The 18,586-nt window shown below is 39.4% G+C and overlaps 1 protein-coding gene across 1 annotated transcript in view; it reads left to right on the top strand.

Annotated features, from left to right (window-relative positions):
- Positions 1-18,147, top strand: part of LOC130914716 (inactive phospholipase C-like protein 2) — a 60,547-nt gene extending 42,400 nt beyond the window's left edge. The window contains exons 5-6 of the mRNA XM_057834154.1: positions 4,692-4,801; positions 10,181-18,147. Of these exons, the coding sequence (XP_057690137.1) occupies positions 4,692-4,801; positions 10,181-10,393 (323 nt within the window). The 3' untranslated portion in view covers positions 10,394-18,147. The remainder of the gene's footprint in view (positions 1-4,691; positions 4,802-10,180) is intronic.
- The last annotated feature ends 439 nt before the right edge of the window (positions 18,148-18,586 follow it).

The raw sequence follows: 18,586 nt of genomic DNA, 5'->3' as shown, positions 1-18,586 counted from the left end.
CTCTGGTCCTGTTTGTCTTGTATAAGGGCATATTAAATCTGCATGCACCCAAGGATCTCAAACCAGTGGTGGAGAGGATGTCCTTACCAGAATAGTATAGCTTTGATCTGTGAAGGATCACTGAAAATTACACTCAAATGGTCACTTCGAACCAAAATGCCAGATTTCCGGAGCATTTTCTGGCATGTTTTTTTTTTTTTTCAACTTAATTGTGGCTTCTTTCATTGAACACATGCTTAGTTAATTTGCTAAGTAACAGGTTTCAGAGGCTGAATTTTGAAACAATTTTAAGGACCCATGAATATATGCCAAAATAACCTCAAAACGGCTGCTTCTAGCCAAAATTACCACCTCCTTGGTTCTTTTTTTTTTTTTTTTTTTATGGCATGGCTTCTGCAGACTCATTTGTAGGTCTATTCATGATAGATCTACCAAATTTTATTTTCAAACTGGCATTAAATGCCTGCTTGAAATCAGAGTAGCTGTGCCTTTTCCAGCCTACCAAATTTCGTGTTGCCAAGTGTAACTGGCTTTATGAACTGAATTTTTAAACATTTAAACAACACCTGAAAACGATGGAAATGGCATTAAATGCCTGCTTGAAATCAGAATAGCTGCTTTGCTGTGCCTTTTCTGGCATGACTTCTTGAGACGTTTTTTGTAGGTCAATCCATGTTAGACATTAGTAGTGGGAACCTCTTGGTACCTCTCGATACGATACGATTTGCGATACAAAGTTCACGATAACGATGATCTGACGATATGCCGATACAACAATTATCGATACATTGCTCGGGAAATCATTCTAGGATATTCTACAAACAACTAATAAACAGAAAAACAAGCTTCTGCTGTGAATTGGAATGAGTTTATCACTAGTAGACGTCCAATCCATCTGAACTGGGAGGGTGGCAGCAAAGAAACTTTCATTCATTCGCTGCCATCCCCCCACTTCAAACGAATTGAATGTCTATGGCCGTCAGTGGCAGCCAGCGTCAGGCAATGAGGTAATTTATGGCCATTTAAGGTCATTTACCTGTTGATTTTCAGTTACTTCCTGTTGATTTTCGGGTATTTTTTGGGCCACTCTCTGTTCTGTAACTCAAAATAAACAGGAAGTGATCCATAAAATACCCAAATGAATAGGCAGTGACTCAAACTCAACAGGAAATGACCCGTAAATGCCCTAAAATGAATAGCAATTGACTAGTAAATGCCCTGAAAATCGGACAAAATGACTGTGAATGCTCTAGTTTCGAATGAACGTTCCTAGTCTAAATGGAATGGGGCGTCGAGCACCGTCAATAAAGCCTTAGAGTTAACTCGGACACTATTATGATGGAAGCAACTTGTTGGTTCCTTTTTATTTATTTTTTTAGACATTGACAACTTTTTAAAACGATATCTTGATTCTTGGCAGGAGCATATCGATAACCTTTTGGGAAACAAAGTATCACGATATATCACCATTTCGATATTTTGTCACACCCCTATTAGACATACCTACCAAATTTCATGATGCCAAGTGTAACTGGCTTTATGGACTGAATTTTCAAACATTTGAGCAACACCTGAAAACGATGGAAATGGCATTAAATGCCTGCTTGAAATCAGAATAGCTGCTTTGCTGTGCCTTTTCTGGCATGGCTTCTTGAGACTTTTTTTGTAGGTCGATCCATTTTAGACATGCCTACCAAATTTCATGATGCCAAGTGTAACAGGCTTTATGGACTGAATTTTCAAACATGTAAACAACACCTGACAATGGTCAAAGTGGCATTAAATGGTGCTTGAAATCAGAATCGCTGCTTTGCTGTGCCTTCTCAAGCATGGCTTCTTGAGACTTTTTTGTAGGTCTATCCATGTTAGACATACCTACCAAATTTCATGTTGCCAAGTGTAACTGGCTTTATGGACTGAATTTTCAAACATGTGAACAACACCTGAAAATGGTGAAAATGGCATTAAATGCCTGCTTGAAATCAGAATAGCTGCTTTGCTGTGCCTTTACTTGCATGGCGTCTTGAGACTTTTTTGTAGGTCTATCCATGTTAGACATACATACCGTAATTTCCCAAATATAACGCGCACTTTTTTTCCCCAAAATCAACTTGTAAACTCATGGTGCGCATTATAAACGGGTACATGGATGGAGACAGAAATATATATGTATTACATATATATATAAACCGATTTTTTTTCATTGACACGGCCACGTTGTGTTGAAGAAACGTACTGTATGCGGCGACCCGTTGCCGACCATTACGGTACGTGACGTCACCGTTTTGTTTCGGTAATACTTCACTCTAATCGGCCGAATGATTTCGTCTGTGTTAAATTCTGCTTTTTTCACTCTTCATAAAGCACAGAATTTAGTTTCTTAAACTCATTTGAGTCGACGTTTATTGCAGTTCCGCAATTCAGACCATATCAAATGTAAGGACACACACTTTCTATGTCCGTCAACTATATCGGTCCCTCGGGAAACTCAAACCCAAATAACAATAGTTCCTTTTGTTACTGTCGAGTTGACAGCTATGAGCTCTCACGGATTTCCGACTTACGTTCTCACTTTCATTTTACCGTATCAATCCATGGAAGAAACATTTATTCATCACGAGGAAACGAGCAAGTTATACAGCAGCCTTTAAAAGAAAATTCACATCTGTTTTGTTTTCTCCTAGATTCTGGTAAGTTGGAGAAGTTGTCAAATCATATTATTACCGTAAATATTGTCAGTTTACGGTAATGTTTTGAACTACCAATGTGCTATGCTTGTGCTGTGTTTCACCAGTCAGTAAAATGACATCTCTGTATCTGTACACAAGCTCTGTTTTCTTCTAAAATCAGGGTGCGCGTTATAATCGGGTACAATAATTTCCCCTAGATTTTACAAGTAAATTTGGGGTGCGTATTATACACGGGTGCGCCTTATATTCGGGAAATTACGGTGCCTACCAAATTTCCTGTTGCCAAGTGTAACTGGCTTTATGAACTGAATTTTCAAACATGTAAACAACACCTGAAAATGGCATTAAATGACTGCTTGAAATCAGAATAGCTGCTTTCCTGTGCCTTCCCCAGCATGGCTATGAAACTTTTTTGTGGGTCTTTCCATGCCTTCCAAATTTCATGTTGCCAAGTGTAACTGGCTTTGGGGACTGAATTTTCAAACATATGAAGGACCCCTGGAAATACTCAAAATGACCCCTTTAAAGTTCTTTGAACTTAAATGAGGAAGACTTCCTGTATATTTTTTTGGCTTGGCTTCTTGAGACTTTTTTGTCGGTCTACACGTGATAGACATGGCTACCAAATTCCATGTAAAACAAATTCAAGTAAAACTGGTTGCAGGGCTGAATTTTTAAACATTCAAAAGTCTTCTAGAAATGGCCAAGATGACCCTAAAATGGCTGTTGAGCTTTCCTGTGCCTTTCCCATCAGGGATTCTTGAGACTTTTTTTGTTCGTCTACTCGTGATTGACACGGCCATAAAATTTCATTTTGCCAAGTGAAACTGGCTTTTGGGGCTGAATTTTCAAAGGGAATGGAAGTCAACTGATGGAGTGTTAGCGTTCATTTGGCTGTTTGCCATCCTCACACAATCGTGTTGCGGAGAAGGATCTTCCCTCCTCTTGCTGCGCGCCTGCCAGACTCTGTCCAGTGTTGCTAGGCAACCCCCCGCATATGTGTGTCTGTGTATGTGTGCACTCTAGTCATACAGTGCAGAAAAAGGTAGCTGTCCAGAAAATGTAAATGAATGGTCATCAGGTAGCATGATGTCATTCAAATGTGCCACGTGTCAGTCAGTTCAGGTGATCAAACATGCAAATAAGCGGTCGCCAATATTTACACCAGGTCCCCTCACTGTGGGTGGGTCGTTACTTGTGTTTCCATGGCAACGACACCAACAAGACTGACGAGGAGCAACAGCTTTAGTTGATGACAAGGAGCGCTAGTATGTAGGTTGCACGCTGAGGGCTGAGGTTCTCGGCGCTCGCCCGGAACCTCGGAGAATAAGGAACGTCACGTGCGCGCACACACGCCACCGCCTCCTTCTTCTTCCTCCTACGTCCTCTTCTTCATCACCTTGCCGCCATCCTTACTGCGTATATCAACGTTACATTTGTTCTTTTGACTTTACTGGCTCTAAACCCCGCTGCCCCAGTCGCATTCCAACTGGAGGCTATAAAAAACCAATAATGGTTCAAGCCATTAACACGGGACGCACACACGCAGTAAGAGGACATCTCCCCTCGAATTTTCATTTGCTCAGAGTGCATTTTAGCACTCGGTCACATCTCCAGAGGTCCTCGTAAGTGCCAGCAATTCTTGGAAAAACAATAGGTTGAAATATTACCTTTTCAATGAAGTGATTTAAAGTGCTTGAAAATCAAATTATACCCCCCGCTATATAGATACAGTACAGCGAACCCTTGCTATTTGGGAGAGTTAGTGGGTGCACGCAGTTCTTGGGAAACATGACGTTGAAATATTGCCTTTTTAATAAAGTGATTGAAAAGACTTGAAAATCAAATTACATACGAACTGAATCTTGAGCCTTTTGGATGAAAAAAATGCTTTGAAAAACACGATATGATCATACAGTTCAGATAAATAATCGTCAGAATGGTATAAAGACGATGGAATATAACACAATGTTTGACCGGTTGTCATCTTTATTCTGCCAGCCATGCAATTCCATCAGAATCTCCACGATTTGGCAGTGAAGGAAGGTCTGAAGGGCCGCAAGCTTCACAAGGCGGTGGAGAGCTTCACGTGGAACATCACCATTCTCAAGGTTACCTTTTATTTTCTTAAATTTTTAATCACTGGATTAATTTTTTTGTTTGTGGTGTTAGAATCTAGAGAACTAAGATCAAAGAATGCACAAATTTACCCGGAACATTTATTATATAAACTATACGTATTTTTAAAATTTATTTCTTGAAATATGCGCAGTTCTGGGAGTTGCCCCGAAAATAGATTTTTGTCCCTTCAAATAATTTTTTTAAGCGCTATAGACCCTACTCACCAACGTCACAGAATGACGTGTCGCTGTATCTGGCCGCCGTATTGTCCGTCTTTGTTTATCCGTATTCTCAATGGTTTCAATTTGTCGTGCAATTTATAGTGCAATTCATGGAAGCCCCGTTGCTTTCAGACGCTGTAAACTCATTGGATGCGTTGCATAAAAGGCGTTATATCGAAAAGTTTCAGTCTATCCATTCGCCAGATCCATATTTGATGCCTAAATCGATATTTTTTTGACCCGCTGTCTTCGCCCTCTTTGCCTGACATCTGCTACCCTGATATCTACAACTATCTGGTCCATACAAAATCAGCCTATTCTCACGAAAGTTTGAAAAACTTTAAGAGCAGCACTCTAAGCAACATTACCCCGTGTGACCCTTTACTTCCAATTTTCTAAAATGGCGAAAATCATTAAAAAAAAAAAAGTTGACTGCGATGGCCGACGCTTCAAGGATAGGTGGATAATGGACTATTTCTCCAATAAAACACGTAACAACTGTGTCTGCCTCATTTGCAAAGAGACAGTCGCTGTTTTCAAAGAGTTCGATGTGACGCAATAATGATATTACCGAACAAGACACGCTGACATGTACGACAACATTACAGCGAAGATACGCAGCGAGAAATTATAGCAACTTGAAGCTAGTTTAATTTCGCAGCAGCAGTATTTCGCAAGAGCCCGAGTGTCGAAAGAGAACGCCACAAAGACAAGACTGTTGAAATTATGAATTAAAAAAAAAATAATAAAGCAAATGTGACACACAGAAGGGCTTGCTAAAATTTGTTTAAATATATTGTTCTATGTAAATCAGCCAAGGTAGCCCCCCGCATTTTTACCACACCAAATCTGGTCCCCTTTGCAAAAGGTTTGGACACACCTGTTTAACTGATGATCCGTAGACGAGGCCAGCTTCTTTCACTTGGTACCAGCTAAATATTATTCAAAAAAATAATGATGGTGGAAGAAATAAGCATCTTGAATTTTGAAACTGGATGTTGTCGGCGATTAGCCTCGCAATGATCTTAATTGTGGTTGTCAGCCCAAAACCCTCTAAATATATATTAAATGCATCTTACCAGATATAAAATGACTACTACATAATCTGTGGTAATCGTTTGGAGCCCAGTTTTCTCGTCAAATTGCAGCAGTCCATCTCGCTCTCCTCTCCGGGTCTCTCGGAATACGGTAGAACTTCAAGTCTCTCCGTCTATCTTCTCTGTTATTGCAACCAGCCGCCACACACGCCTTCACCATTTTGATTATTAATGTTAACGAGCAGAAAAATACGCCATAATAGGAGGAATTTAGCGGTAATGCGTCAACACGACGAGTAGACGGACAATATGGCACGGAGGCGTGGTTGTGACGTCATGTGAGTAGGGTCTATTCCCACCCCCCGAAAAATATAATTCCTTTACCAAACATTTTAAAACTTTATCCTTTTTATTATATAGATTTAAACTAAAGTAACTCCTCCTCCCAAAAATTCATTTCCTCCAATATATATATATATATATTTTTTTTTTTTTAAATACCTATTTTTGTCCCAAAATGTATTTTCCTCAATTTCTTGCCAACCCTTGCTAAAGGTACCGAACCCCGTCAGTTTCACACTGCATTCACTGAAACTTTTGGAATTAGATTTTTTTTTTTTCAAATTCAAATTCGAAATTTTTAAGCTAGCAAGCTAAAACCCAAGTGAATTTCCATTCAAATTTCTTATCATTTAGACAGCATGATTTTAAACAGGCAAAAATCCTTACATCCTTACCTCATATACTATTTTCATGGCGTACAATGTTACGCAAATGTTTTTTTATTTATCTTTTTTTTTGTATGTAAACGCAGTGCACGTTGCCCGTAGGTCTGTTGTACATAAGAGTCAACCTTCCACTGAGCAAACCAGTTTCTCTAGGGCTAGCAGTTGAAAGAATTGGAATAAAGCCTGTAAATTGGGGACTAACCTGTCCAAAACCTGGTCTAAAACACCACTTTGCCTAGATTTAGTCAGCATCCAAAAATAGAGCCCTGCGTGTCTTAACCTTCACCAAACCTTTTAGACTGACTCACTGAACCCCTGGGTTTTGATCGAATCCAGGTTAAGAACCACTGCTCTAGCATAACATAAAACCCCCTTTCCAAGTCTTATGTTTTACTCCCCTGCAAAATAAATCTCCCTGCAAAAAATATTTTTCCCCTAAAATAGTTGTTTTTCCTTGGAAAAACAAAACAAAAAAACAGAATACATACAGAATACATTAAGTAGGAAAATGCATTTTCACACTAAAATGTTAGAATTCACCCCCCCACCACACAAACACTAGTATTTTTTTTTAAATACAAGTTGCACTTTAAGCCTTTATTTTCCCAAAATTGACAGTGTACCTTATAATCCAATACATATTATATATAAATTGTTTTGCTTAATGACCTCGAACCTATTTTGTTGGTGCAAAGTACTATCCAGTTCAAATAAACTGCACAATACACACATTCCTTAAAATCCATGGATAAAACAAATAATAAATGATGATTAGAATATTGAAAGACAGAGAACAAAGGAAAAATGCAATACATTGATTAAGTAATGTGCATTTTAATCCGGCGTGCCTTTAATATGAGAATGACCTCGATCATTGATGGTGTGCCTCATACTCCTCCTAAATATTTATTGGAGATTGAGTAGAAAAAATATTTCTCACCCCTTAGAAAATTGATCACGCCAAATGTTATCGCCATATACAGGTAGTCACCAGGTAACGACTTACTTGACATACGCGATTTCGACTTTACGACGCCAGAGTCTCATTCGTTTTTTTTTTTAGTCACACAAACGGTACCCAATTGTATCTTACAATATCTTATTTTTCTACTTTATTTACATGACTTGTTCTGTCCTTCACGTGGAGTTGTTCATCTTAACAGACAGCAAACAAAGCAATTGTACTTTTTGAAGCTTTTTACTTCCTTCACTTTTGACGCTTTGTAAAGCTGTAACACACATACAGTGGTGCAAATTAGTATTTAGTCAACCACCAATTGTGCAAGTTCTCCTACTTGAAAAGATTAGAGAAGCCTGTAATTGTCAACCTGGGTAAACCTCAACCATGAGAGACGGGATGGGAAAAAAAATCACATTGTTTGATTTTTAAAGAATTTATTTCCAAATTAGAGTGGAAAATATGTATTTGGTAACCTACAAACAAGCAAGCTTTCTGGCTGTCAAAGAGGTCTAACTTCTTCTAACGAGGTCTAACGATGCTCCACTCGTTACCTGTATTAATGGCACCTGTTTTAACTCATTATCGGTATAAAAGACACCTGTCCACAAGCTCAGTCAGTCACACTCCAAACTCCACTATGGCCAAGACCAAAGAGCTGTCGAAGGACACCAGAGACAAAATTGTAGACCTGCACCAGGCTGGGAAGACTGAATCTGTTATAGGTAAAACACTTAGTGTAAAGAAATAAACTGTGGGAGCAATTATTAGAAAATGGAAGACATACAAGACCAATGATAATCTCCCGCGATCTGGGGCTCCATGCAAGATCTCACCCGGTGGCATCAAAATGATAACAAGAACGGTGAGCAAAAATCCCAGGACCACACGGGGGGGGGCCTACAGAGAGCTGGGACCACAAGGGCCACTATCACTAACACAATGCGCCGCCAGGGACTCAAATCCTGCACTGTCAGATGTTTCCCCCTGCTGACACACGGTTCGCTAGAGAGCACTTGATGATGATCCAGAAGAGGACTGAGAGAATGTGTTATGGCCAGATGAAACCAAAATAGAACTTTTTGGTAGAAACACACGTTCTCGTGTTTGGAGGAGAAAGAATACTGAATTGCAACCGAAGAACATCATACCCACTGTGAAGCAAGGGGGTGGAAACATCATGCTTTGGGACTGTTTTTCTGCAAAGGGACCAGGACGACTGATCTGAGTAAAAGAAAGAATAAATGGGGCCATGTATCGAGAGATTTTGAATTAAAATCTCCTTCCATCAGTAAGGGTATTGAAAATGAGACGTGGCTTGGTCTTTCAGCATGACAATGATCCCAAACACACAGCCAGGGCAACAAAGGACTGGCTTCGTAAGAAGCATTTCAAGGTCCTGGAGTGGCCTAGCCAGTCTCCAGATCTCAACCCCATAGAAAATCTGTGGAGGGAGTTGAAAGTCCGTGTTGCCCAACGACAGCCTCAAAACATCACTGCTTTAGAGGAAATCTGCATGGAGGAATGGGCCAAAATACCAGAAACAGTATGTGAAAAGCTTGTGAAGAGTTACAGAAACGTTTGGCCTCCGTTATTGCCAACAAAGGGTACATAACAAAGTATTGAGACTAACTTTTGGTTTTGACCAAATACTGATTTTCCACCACGATTTGCAAATAAATTGTTTAAAAATCAAACTGTGATTTTCCGTTTTTTTTCTTTTTTCCCCACATTCTGTCTCTTATGGTTGAGGTTTACCCATGTTGACAATTACAGGCCTCTCTAATATTTTCAAATGGGAGAACTTGCACAATTAGTGGTTGACTAAATACTTATTTGCCCCACAGTATGTACACGTCCGTTCAAAACGACACCCATTTTAACAATTAAACACTTGACATAAAACGATTGGTGTTCAAACGCCCATCTAGTCTAATCAATATGTAAATGTATCCGCTAGCTTAAATGCTACAAATGCTAGCATTTTTACAATTCTCGTTGCAAATTGCTTGCACGTAACTCCACAAACTGTAGTTCTAAACTTAATTACAAATGCATACACAAACATATATTAGCTGAAGCAACTTACAGCCTTATGTGGGCCAAACCAGGAAACAGCTATCCTGTATCCATGTGAGACGTCTGAGTGCTCCTGTATGGAAGTAGTATTGAATGAGAGTCAAGCCAGACCAAACACTGCCACCAAAAGGCAGTGTATCCTCCACCATTAAACAAAATACAATACTTTGGGACTTTTTAGATAGTTATTTTGAAAATTTAAAGGGTTAATTCCAACTTACATGGAAATTTGTGTTACATCGCCAGTGTAGGAACGGGACTCGTTCGTAAACCGGAGACTACCTATATTTTGCTTTCCACTTTACGAGAAAGCACGCCTCATCATTCGTTGATGTTCTGACCTCAGGGTCAGGCAGACCTCCTGAAACACGCCCGGAGCGAAGTGCAGGAGAACTTGAAGCAGATCCATTACGCTGCGTTGACGTGCGACCTAGGTAAAGGCAGACCGCCGGGCGGATCGTCCGACTCCAAAAGCAGCCACCGCAGCCTGGAGGCCATTCCCGAGAAGGCCACGGGCGAGGACGAGCTCACAGATGACGATGACGAAGACGACAACTGACCACTTTTTTCCCCATTCCGCCGAAGACTTTGAACTACTACCGGACGCCGCTTAGTGCTCTTCAGGTATTTCTACTGAGGGGAAAACACTTAAATGCTAATTGTCCTTATCCTGGATGATGGAAGAACATCACGCTGGTACGGTGGTACCATGAAGTTCCACCAATAACCTCTTGGGGAAAAAAAAAAAAAAGTTAAAACATGCAACTAGCCAGTCTGGAGCTAGCCTGAGAAGCTAATGTAGCAGTCTTCACATGCACTCACTGCTCCTTCATTTCAAACAGATGGACACCAAAAATTAATCAAATCAATGAAATGATTAGAGAAACAGGAAGTAGAAAAAAAAAAAAACGATTGCGCTAAACATGAAACAACACTTATCAATGTCATCATTTGGGGTTGACTAGCACAAAATCAAATGAAAAAAAAACTGATCGCTATGGTTTTGTCTATTTGCAGAAAATCACTGGATTTTTACTTAAATTTCATATGATTTACCTCACAAGATACTGTCCAAATTGCACAAGATTTCAGCTTTCGTCTTGAGATTTAATGGCAGTTTGATTTATGGGATAATTCTCATGAGACTTTAGCTCAGGGGTGTCCAAACTATTCCCCGTGGGCCAGCTGAAGTAACATTTTACTAGAGATTTCCCAAAATTTAGTGGATGTTTCACTTGAGGGTCCAATCCGGCCCGCGGGGTTGTTCTTCCTAACTAGCACTTTGTATCTCATACAGACATTACACACAAAATCACATGCTTTTATTTTGACATTGGTGCCGTAAAACCGTAGATTTGTGATTTGGGTGATCAAGTGCGTGCACTACTGCACTAGTAACCGCAGTTACAGTTCGCTCACTCATCATCATTATCATTCGCTCCCTCCCAGTCAAAATGGATTGGACGTCTTGCACCATCAATGGCAGCCAATGACTTAACAAGTTTGACCCAAAAATGCCCCAAAACCAACAGGAATGACACCAAATAAACAGGAGGTAACCTGGAAATGGCCCAAAATTTACTGTGACATCCAAGTATCTTAAAATTACATGTAAGTGGGGTAAAATGAACTATTTGCCTGCCACTCGCAACGATAGACGTCCAATTCACGTATACTGGAAGGACTTGCTGTGAATGCTCATCTTCCAGTGCCATTGACTGTGCTCGACGTCCAATCCATTTTGACTGGGAGGGCGCGATAGAACGTTCATCCGCCCGTTCCAAGTCAAAATGAATTGCACGTCGAGCACCGTCAATGACAGTCAGTGAGTACAAGTAACGTACAGTGGTACCCCGACATACGATCGCTTCGACACACGATCTTTTTGACATCCGACGTAGAATTTGACTCGCCATTTGTTTCTACATCCGACGACATGCTCGAAATACGACGACATGGCAGCACCGCAGTCAGATGCACGGCGGATTTTCTTGTGACACAGGTTCCAAAAAGGTTGGTACAGGTGGTGAAACAAGGAAAAAGGTGATGCTTACCATTGAAATGAAGATTGAAATATGAGCGTGGGGTGCGCATCCGAGAACTGGCTCATCAATATGGCCGTAGAATGTCTACGATATCCAAAGTCCTCCTCCGACCTCCGTTCCCCATTCTTTATAAGTTAAGGTGACAAATATTGTCGTGGTAACATCGCCAATGAAAACGCCTGCTTCGTCAGGTTTTTATCATTTATTTCAGAACTTGTGCAAAAGAACAATCTTACTGTCCGCCAGAGTTGACTGTGTTCTCAACAAAACTTTAAAAGTGAAAGGAAACTCAACCGCACCGCTCCCTCTCTGTGTCACGCCAGCGACCCGATGTGTTCAGGTACAGCACGCAAAGCACGTCCGCCACATTATAACCCGATTCGTTACATTATTACAGGAAGTATCAGGCCCGGATTTAGGTTTACCCACCAGAGTGGGCACTAAGAAATCTTGAGGGAGCACCCCCAATGCAGGCTTCTTTTTTAGCGTCTGCATTTCTCCAGGCCTGGGACCGGCGCAAGTAGGACACTGGCTTGTGTTTTGTCGAGACTGCATTAATTTTTGGGGGGTTTATTTATTTATTTATTTTTCATTCATATACTTATTCCCGCAGTCGGCGTGATGTCACGATGACGTCATCTCGCATAGCAACGTGTTGCCATTTTGAGATGGGGGCACGCACAAGTAAATATCCGTAGACAAACGTCTGAAATTCATATATTTCAGCTGTGTTTTCCGTCTTTTTTTCATTAAAACGTCTTAAACATGACTTTTTGACGAGTCACTGTCGACAAACGAGAGGAGGCGATACAACTTAAAATTAGCATGTATTGGCCAGCAAATCTGCCCATACAAAGTCGCAGCTGATAGCTGGATAAACAATCCAAAGGAATTGCCTGCAGTGGAGTTCGGAAACATCTACAACTACCTCATAAAGTCACCCAGTAAGTTGACCTTTATCAATTACGTGGAATATGTACCGTGTGGAACTCAGAAAACTGGTAGTTTATACGGAGTGATTATTTTTGCTGTAACCGGTAATTCGCCTCCAAGCATTATTTAGCCGTGAACACGTCACGTCAAAATAACCAATTCCCACCAGGCCAATAATATACCGATTGAGCGATCAGAGAAGTTCACGGCAAAAGAAAAATAACGCTTTGCGAGTTGTCAGTTACGGTAATAATAACCACTGCCTAGTCTATTGTATCATAGCAGCTAATTGAGGCAAAAAAAAAAATTGATTAAAGTTTACTCACCAGTAATAAAATGTCTGCTGCAAACGTAAATGTGCCTGGATTTAGGTTCCCACTGGCGAGAATCGTCCACGGAACCGTCTTTTACTGTTCCTCGATTGATTACTTTCAGCCATTTGCTTGTCCTTCTGAAGAGGAAGAATGAAGAACTTCAAATGCGGCTCCAAACTCTTCCCTGTGTTACAACCCACAACACGGCAACTTTTAGTCATTCCGACGGAAAAAAAGATCGCAAATAAGACAAAATTTCAATGCGTTTGTACGACAATGCACGACAGAGCAACTGCTTGTGACTCATGTTTTGCCCCCATTTCAATGTGGCGACGCTTTGTTGTGGCTGGTGACGTCATTAATGCCCGGATGTCCTACTGCGAGAATGTGTCTGGAGGAGAGAGAGGAAGCGCGCGGATAACAAACGAGGTTGGAAAAACAGCTAGTTTTGGTGATTGCTTGTTCGGCGTGGTTGCGGCCAACAGTAACCGTTAATTCTGCAATAAAAAAGTAGACGAGACTAACTCTCCGTGCGTTCTCTATATCCAGTGCAATTCTACAATAGATATTCCAAACATTTTGATTGGGTGGGCACGACTCACGTCTGGGTGGGCCGTACCCCCCGGCCCCGCCATACATCCGGCCCCGGCAATTATTATTATTATTTGATTATTGTGGTTTTCATTCTTTTTTTTTTTGTTTGTTTTGTTTTGCTATGTGTAACTGCCATTTGTAATAGTACCAGAGTAGTAATAGTACCAAATTAAACATTTACGGTAGGTTTTTGGGCTGTGGAACAAATTAATGGCATTATAATGTATACTTATGGGAAAATCCTGCTCGACCATTTCGACTTACAAACGCGCTCCTGGAGCGAATCAACTTTGTATGTAGAGGTACCACTGTATTTGCCCCCCTTCCCCCCCCAAAAATGGTTCGGCCCACATGAAATCAAATTGCCATCAATATTGTCCGAGAAGCAAAATGAGTTTGACACCACTGATTTAGACGATGTATGAAACTGTAAAAGTTTCGTAATATTTTTACCTTGCTTGATTGAGATGGAGTATTCGAAGATTTAGCTAAAACCATCACAGAATTCTCTAACAGAAGCCTTGTATTATTTTGAAGACTGCAAAGAAGTCTACAGTACTTGAGCATAAATCTGACAAGGATTTTGCGCAAGTCTCACATGATTTAGCACAAGTTTGATGGTTTTCGCCACTGTATTATGACTCAAATCTTGCCCGGGTTTTCGCTGAAGTCTTAGCGGATTTAATGAAAGTCTCGAGGGTAGTATACTACAAATTCCACTGTGTTTTTGCTGAAATCTCATGTGATTGAATGAAAAATCTCATCTGATTTCCGCCAAAATCTCACGTGATTTGCGTCTTAAAACAACTTTGTTTTCGATGACTGTTTCAGTTTCAAAATGTCTTTGGAATTTCCGCCATATTTTACGGTTAAAAAAATCTCTTCAAACAAACAAATTGTGCAATTTTTAGGATTTTTTTGAACTTCAAGGTAACACTGTACGCAATAATCAAATATTCTGCATTTCTCCCCGGCAAGGCTGGCAAAGACTTGATGCATTCGTTGCATCGATGCCTGGTGGAGTTCTTTCTCTGTGGGCTGGAAACACAACAGCACACCCACACATACGAGCCTTTTGGGTATTCCGAGATGTTCCTTAAAGCACAATAGTGAATGTAAAAGGAAGAAATGTTGTTTACATTCCTGAACTTGTCGTGTGCCAAACAAACCTGATGTGTATATATGGAGATACCTGTTACCTTCCTTTTTTATTACTTAACGCTTGGGTTAAAAAAACAAAAAAATATTTTATTTCATAAGAAAAATGTATGTGTGACAGGCAGAACTTTGAAGCAACCAGCAAGTGCATGAGTAGAACCATATTTGGACGTTTACCTATATGCAGAAGGTTTTAATGTGGAGTTGTGAGATTGGGACCAAGATGATCATTTTTTATTTTTTAACTCATTGACTGCCATTGACAGCGGTAGATGTCCAATCCATGAACTGGGAGAGGCCCAGTTCAAATGTATTGGGCGTCTATCTCTGTCAATGGCACTGAACATTATAATAACAACAATATTAGGATGGAATAACAGACTGCTTTCTTCTTCTTCAGTGCTATTACGCGTTTCTAATGGCGAACTGGGTGGAAATAAAGAAGCATTTCAACTCTTTATCAATTAGTTCAATCTCTGACAAAAAAATAAAAACAGTTGTGATCAAATACAGTCATGTGATTTTTGTTAAATAATAATTGTCTTTTTTTTCCTCACTACAGGCTGACAGGGTAATCGAACCAAATGTTCTAGGAAAATAAAGAGCCATTGAGGCCAATTCAATGTGATTTTCAAAGTATAAAAGGTGTGTTTGTTATAAAACTGTCAGTTTTAAACAATATATAACCTTTACACTTTGATCTTAAATGGTTGTATCTTAGTGATCCTTTTAGGCTTTTATTGGTGCTTTTCATCAAAGCTGAAGTACTATTAAAGGGGCTTTCAAGAGGTTTTTGACGAAGAGTGAGCAGTAAAATACCTTCTTATTTAGTTTAATGCCTGGCATGAAACTTGTACAAGTCATGAAAATTTGCTTACATTGTTTTATGGCGTTCTAAGCGTTTTAAAATGTAGCAGCAGCAGGTATTGTACTTGTGACACAAAATTAGAACATCAAGGCAAAGTCCATTTGCTTTCATAATCCGTTTTAAAACTGCAAAATAGAGCACAAAAACAACTACTGACAGTGTAACTTAGAAATTCCAGGGGGGAGATGCTGTCAATGAATGCATTTATTCTCAGGAAATGTTTAAAAACAAAATAGAAATTGTATCATGTTTTTTTCCCCCTAAGCTCTTTAAGACATTTTATAATACTCATAGAAGATATCTATTTAAAAAAAAAATCTACAAGTCAATTGGGAATACTGTGCTGTTTACATATCTGTCAAGTTGTACGGTTTCGGCATAATTTGTACAAGTGAGCACTGTTTTTTAAATGTGTACGCCGTACGTTCAAAATCTACGTTTTTCGTGCATTACGTTTTTTTTTTCTCCATTCGGATTTTGTCACCGTTTCGGCAACGAGACAATGTGCGTTACTATGCATTACTACGTTGGTTGAGTGACGCGAGAAAAGTCAGAGACACGGAGAGGGAAAAGTGTTTGTTGTGACGCTGTAGCAAACGCGATGCTAGGCTAGGTGGCTCCAATATTCCCTGACTGTAGCCGACAGCCTACAATCTACGCCTAGATATCACATGCATATAGAACTACATGCGAAATGACACTCGGTGGCGTTAGTAAACAGCCGACATTTTAAAGCAGTAGACTTCTCAGAAAGGCTCTGTTGTAGTGAACCTTCCTAGCGAACCTAAAGTAAGTTTTATCTAAAATACTCCTAAATCGGCAAAATCTTGACTTGAATCTATCTTTAAATTATGAAAGTTTTCAAACTTTCACATGTCGAAAGTAGACAGAAGGGAACTAATACAAAAACGGGAGCAATTTTAACAACTTTAACAGTTGATTCACAACATTAAATGACTTCCAAACACAGCAAAGGTTACTATGTTTTTTTTTTTTTTTTTAAATGAAAAACAAAACCATGAAAGGTAACACCAGTTACTTTGCCAAGTAACTAATTACTAGGGTTGTTCCGATCATGTTTTTTTGCTCCCGATCCGATCCCGATCGTTTTAGTTTGAGTATCTGCCGATCCCAATATTTCCCGATCCGATTGCTTTTTTTTGCTCCCGATTCAATTCCAATCATTCCCAATAATTTTTTCCGATCATATACATTTTGGCAAAGCATTAAGAAAAAAATGAATAAAACGCAGACAAATATATACATTCAACATACAGTACATAAGTACTGTATTTGTTTATTATGACAATAAATCCTCAAGATGACATTTACATTATTAACATTCTTTCTGTGAGAGGGATGCACGGACAGAAAGACTTGTAATTCTTAAAGGACAAATGTGACTAAATATTGCCATCTAGTGTATTTGTTGAGCTTTCAGTAAATGATACGGTAGCCATGCCCAAATGCATGATGGGAAGTGGAACCATGACTGTGCGTAGTGCTACCAATCGATATACCTTCTCTGCATTGGGAAATAAATAGGGTGTTAAGAAAAAGATCAATTACGACCTTGCTTCACCACATTGCTTCCCACGATACTTCTAATCGTAGGGAGAGGGATTGTAAGGCTTTAGCCAATTAAAAAAAGGCACCAAAGGCTGCCAAAATTCACTCTACTCATTTTACGCTGCCTTTTAGCTCTCTACATAGGTAAAACAGCGCCATTACAGACTGAGCGCGACAATGCGTGAGTGGGTCATGCAGCGCATGCATTAATTGCATTAAATATTTTAACGTAATACATTTTTTAAAAAATTAATTACTGCCGTCATTGGGATAAACTTGATAACCCTACCTTAAGCCTAAACTAAAGGCTCTGGATGAGTGTAACATATTATGTCTGTAACGTTAAATACAATTAGAAAATGATGTAATTAAAAAATATATATATATTAAAAAAAGGCATGTCCGATATTTTTTTGCCGATTCCGATGCTTTGAAAATGACGTGATCGGACCCGAACGATCGGCATCCCGATCGATCGGGACATCTCTACAAAATACCCTTACATTCAGGTAACTGAGTTACTAACTCAATTACTTTTTGGGAGAAGTAATTTGTAACTAATTACTTTTTAAAAATAAGATTAACAACACTGGTCATAAAGATGAAGTCTGCAGTATGAACAGTGATGAAAGCGGAGATTTTATTCTGCCAATTTGTTGCCGAACACAATTTGCCCGCAACTATTGCTGATCACTTCTCAGAATTAGCAAAAGAAATGTTCCCTGATTCAAAGATTGCATCGGTAAGTTAATTTTATCTATTGACCTTTTTAATTTATAATTGGACACCTTAACGAACTACCTTCAAGTCAAACTGAATTGTGATCTGAAGTGCCATGAAGTGCAGCCATCAAAAGACATGATAAAAATTGCCAAAAGTGCTACATATATAACAAAAGTTACTGTTAAATTTTAGTAATCATGATGTAGCTAAAGATAGTGATTGTTCTTTGATTGCACCAGGTTATATGTTACAATATTACCAATAAATTCATATTATTTTAAAAAAATTTAATTTTTTTTTCATATTGCACGCTATACACGACGTTGTAAGATTAGTCACCAGTTTGTAAGGGCATTCGCCACTATTTGTAAGACAGCCGACGGCCTCGGGTTGACAGGTATGTGTTTATCAATATTTTTTGGAGGGAAGTAGTTACCAGTATCTTGCCAGGTTTTAAAATGTAATTTTCAACTACTAAGAGATACAATGCTGACCTCTGCTGGTAGAGCGAAACTAATGCAAGTATAGCACAAATCGTGAAAGGGAAA

Source organism: Corythoichthys intestinalis, chromosome 4 (assembly GCF_030265065.1).
Source record: "Corythoichthys intestinalis isolate RoL2023-P3 chromosome 4, ASM3026506v1, whole genome shotgun sequence".
Taxonomy (NCBI): domain Eukaryota; kingdom Metazoa; phylum Chordata; class Actinopteri; order Syngnathiformes; family Syngnathidae; genus Corythoichthys; species Corythoichthys intestinalis.
The sequence above is the reverse complement of the archived record's forward strand: the minus strand, read 5'-3'. Positions and strand labels throughout refer to the sequence as shown.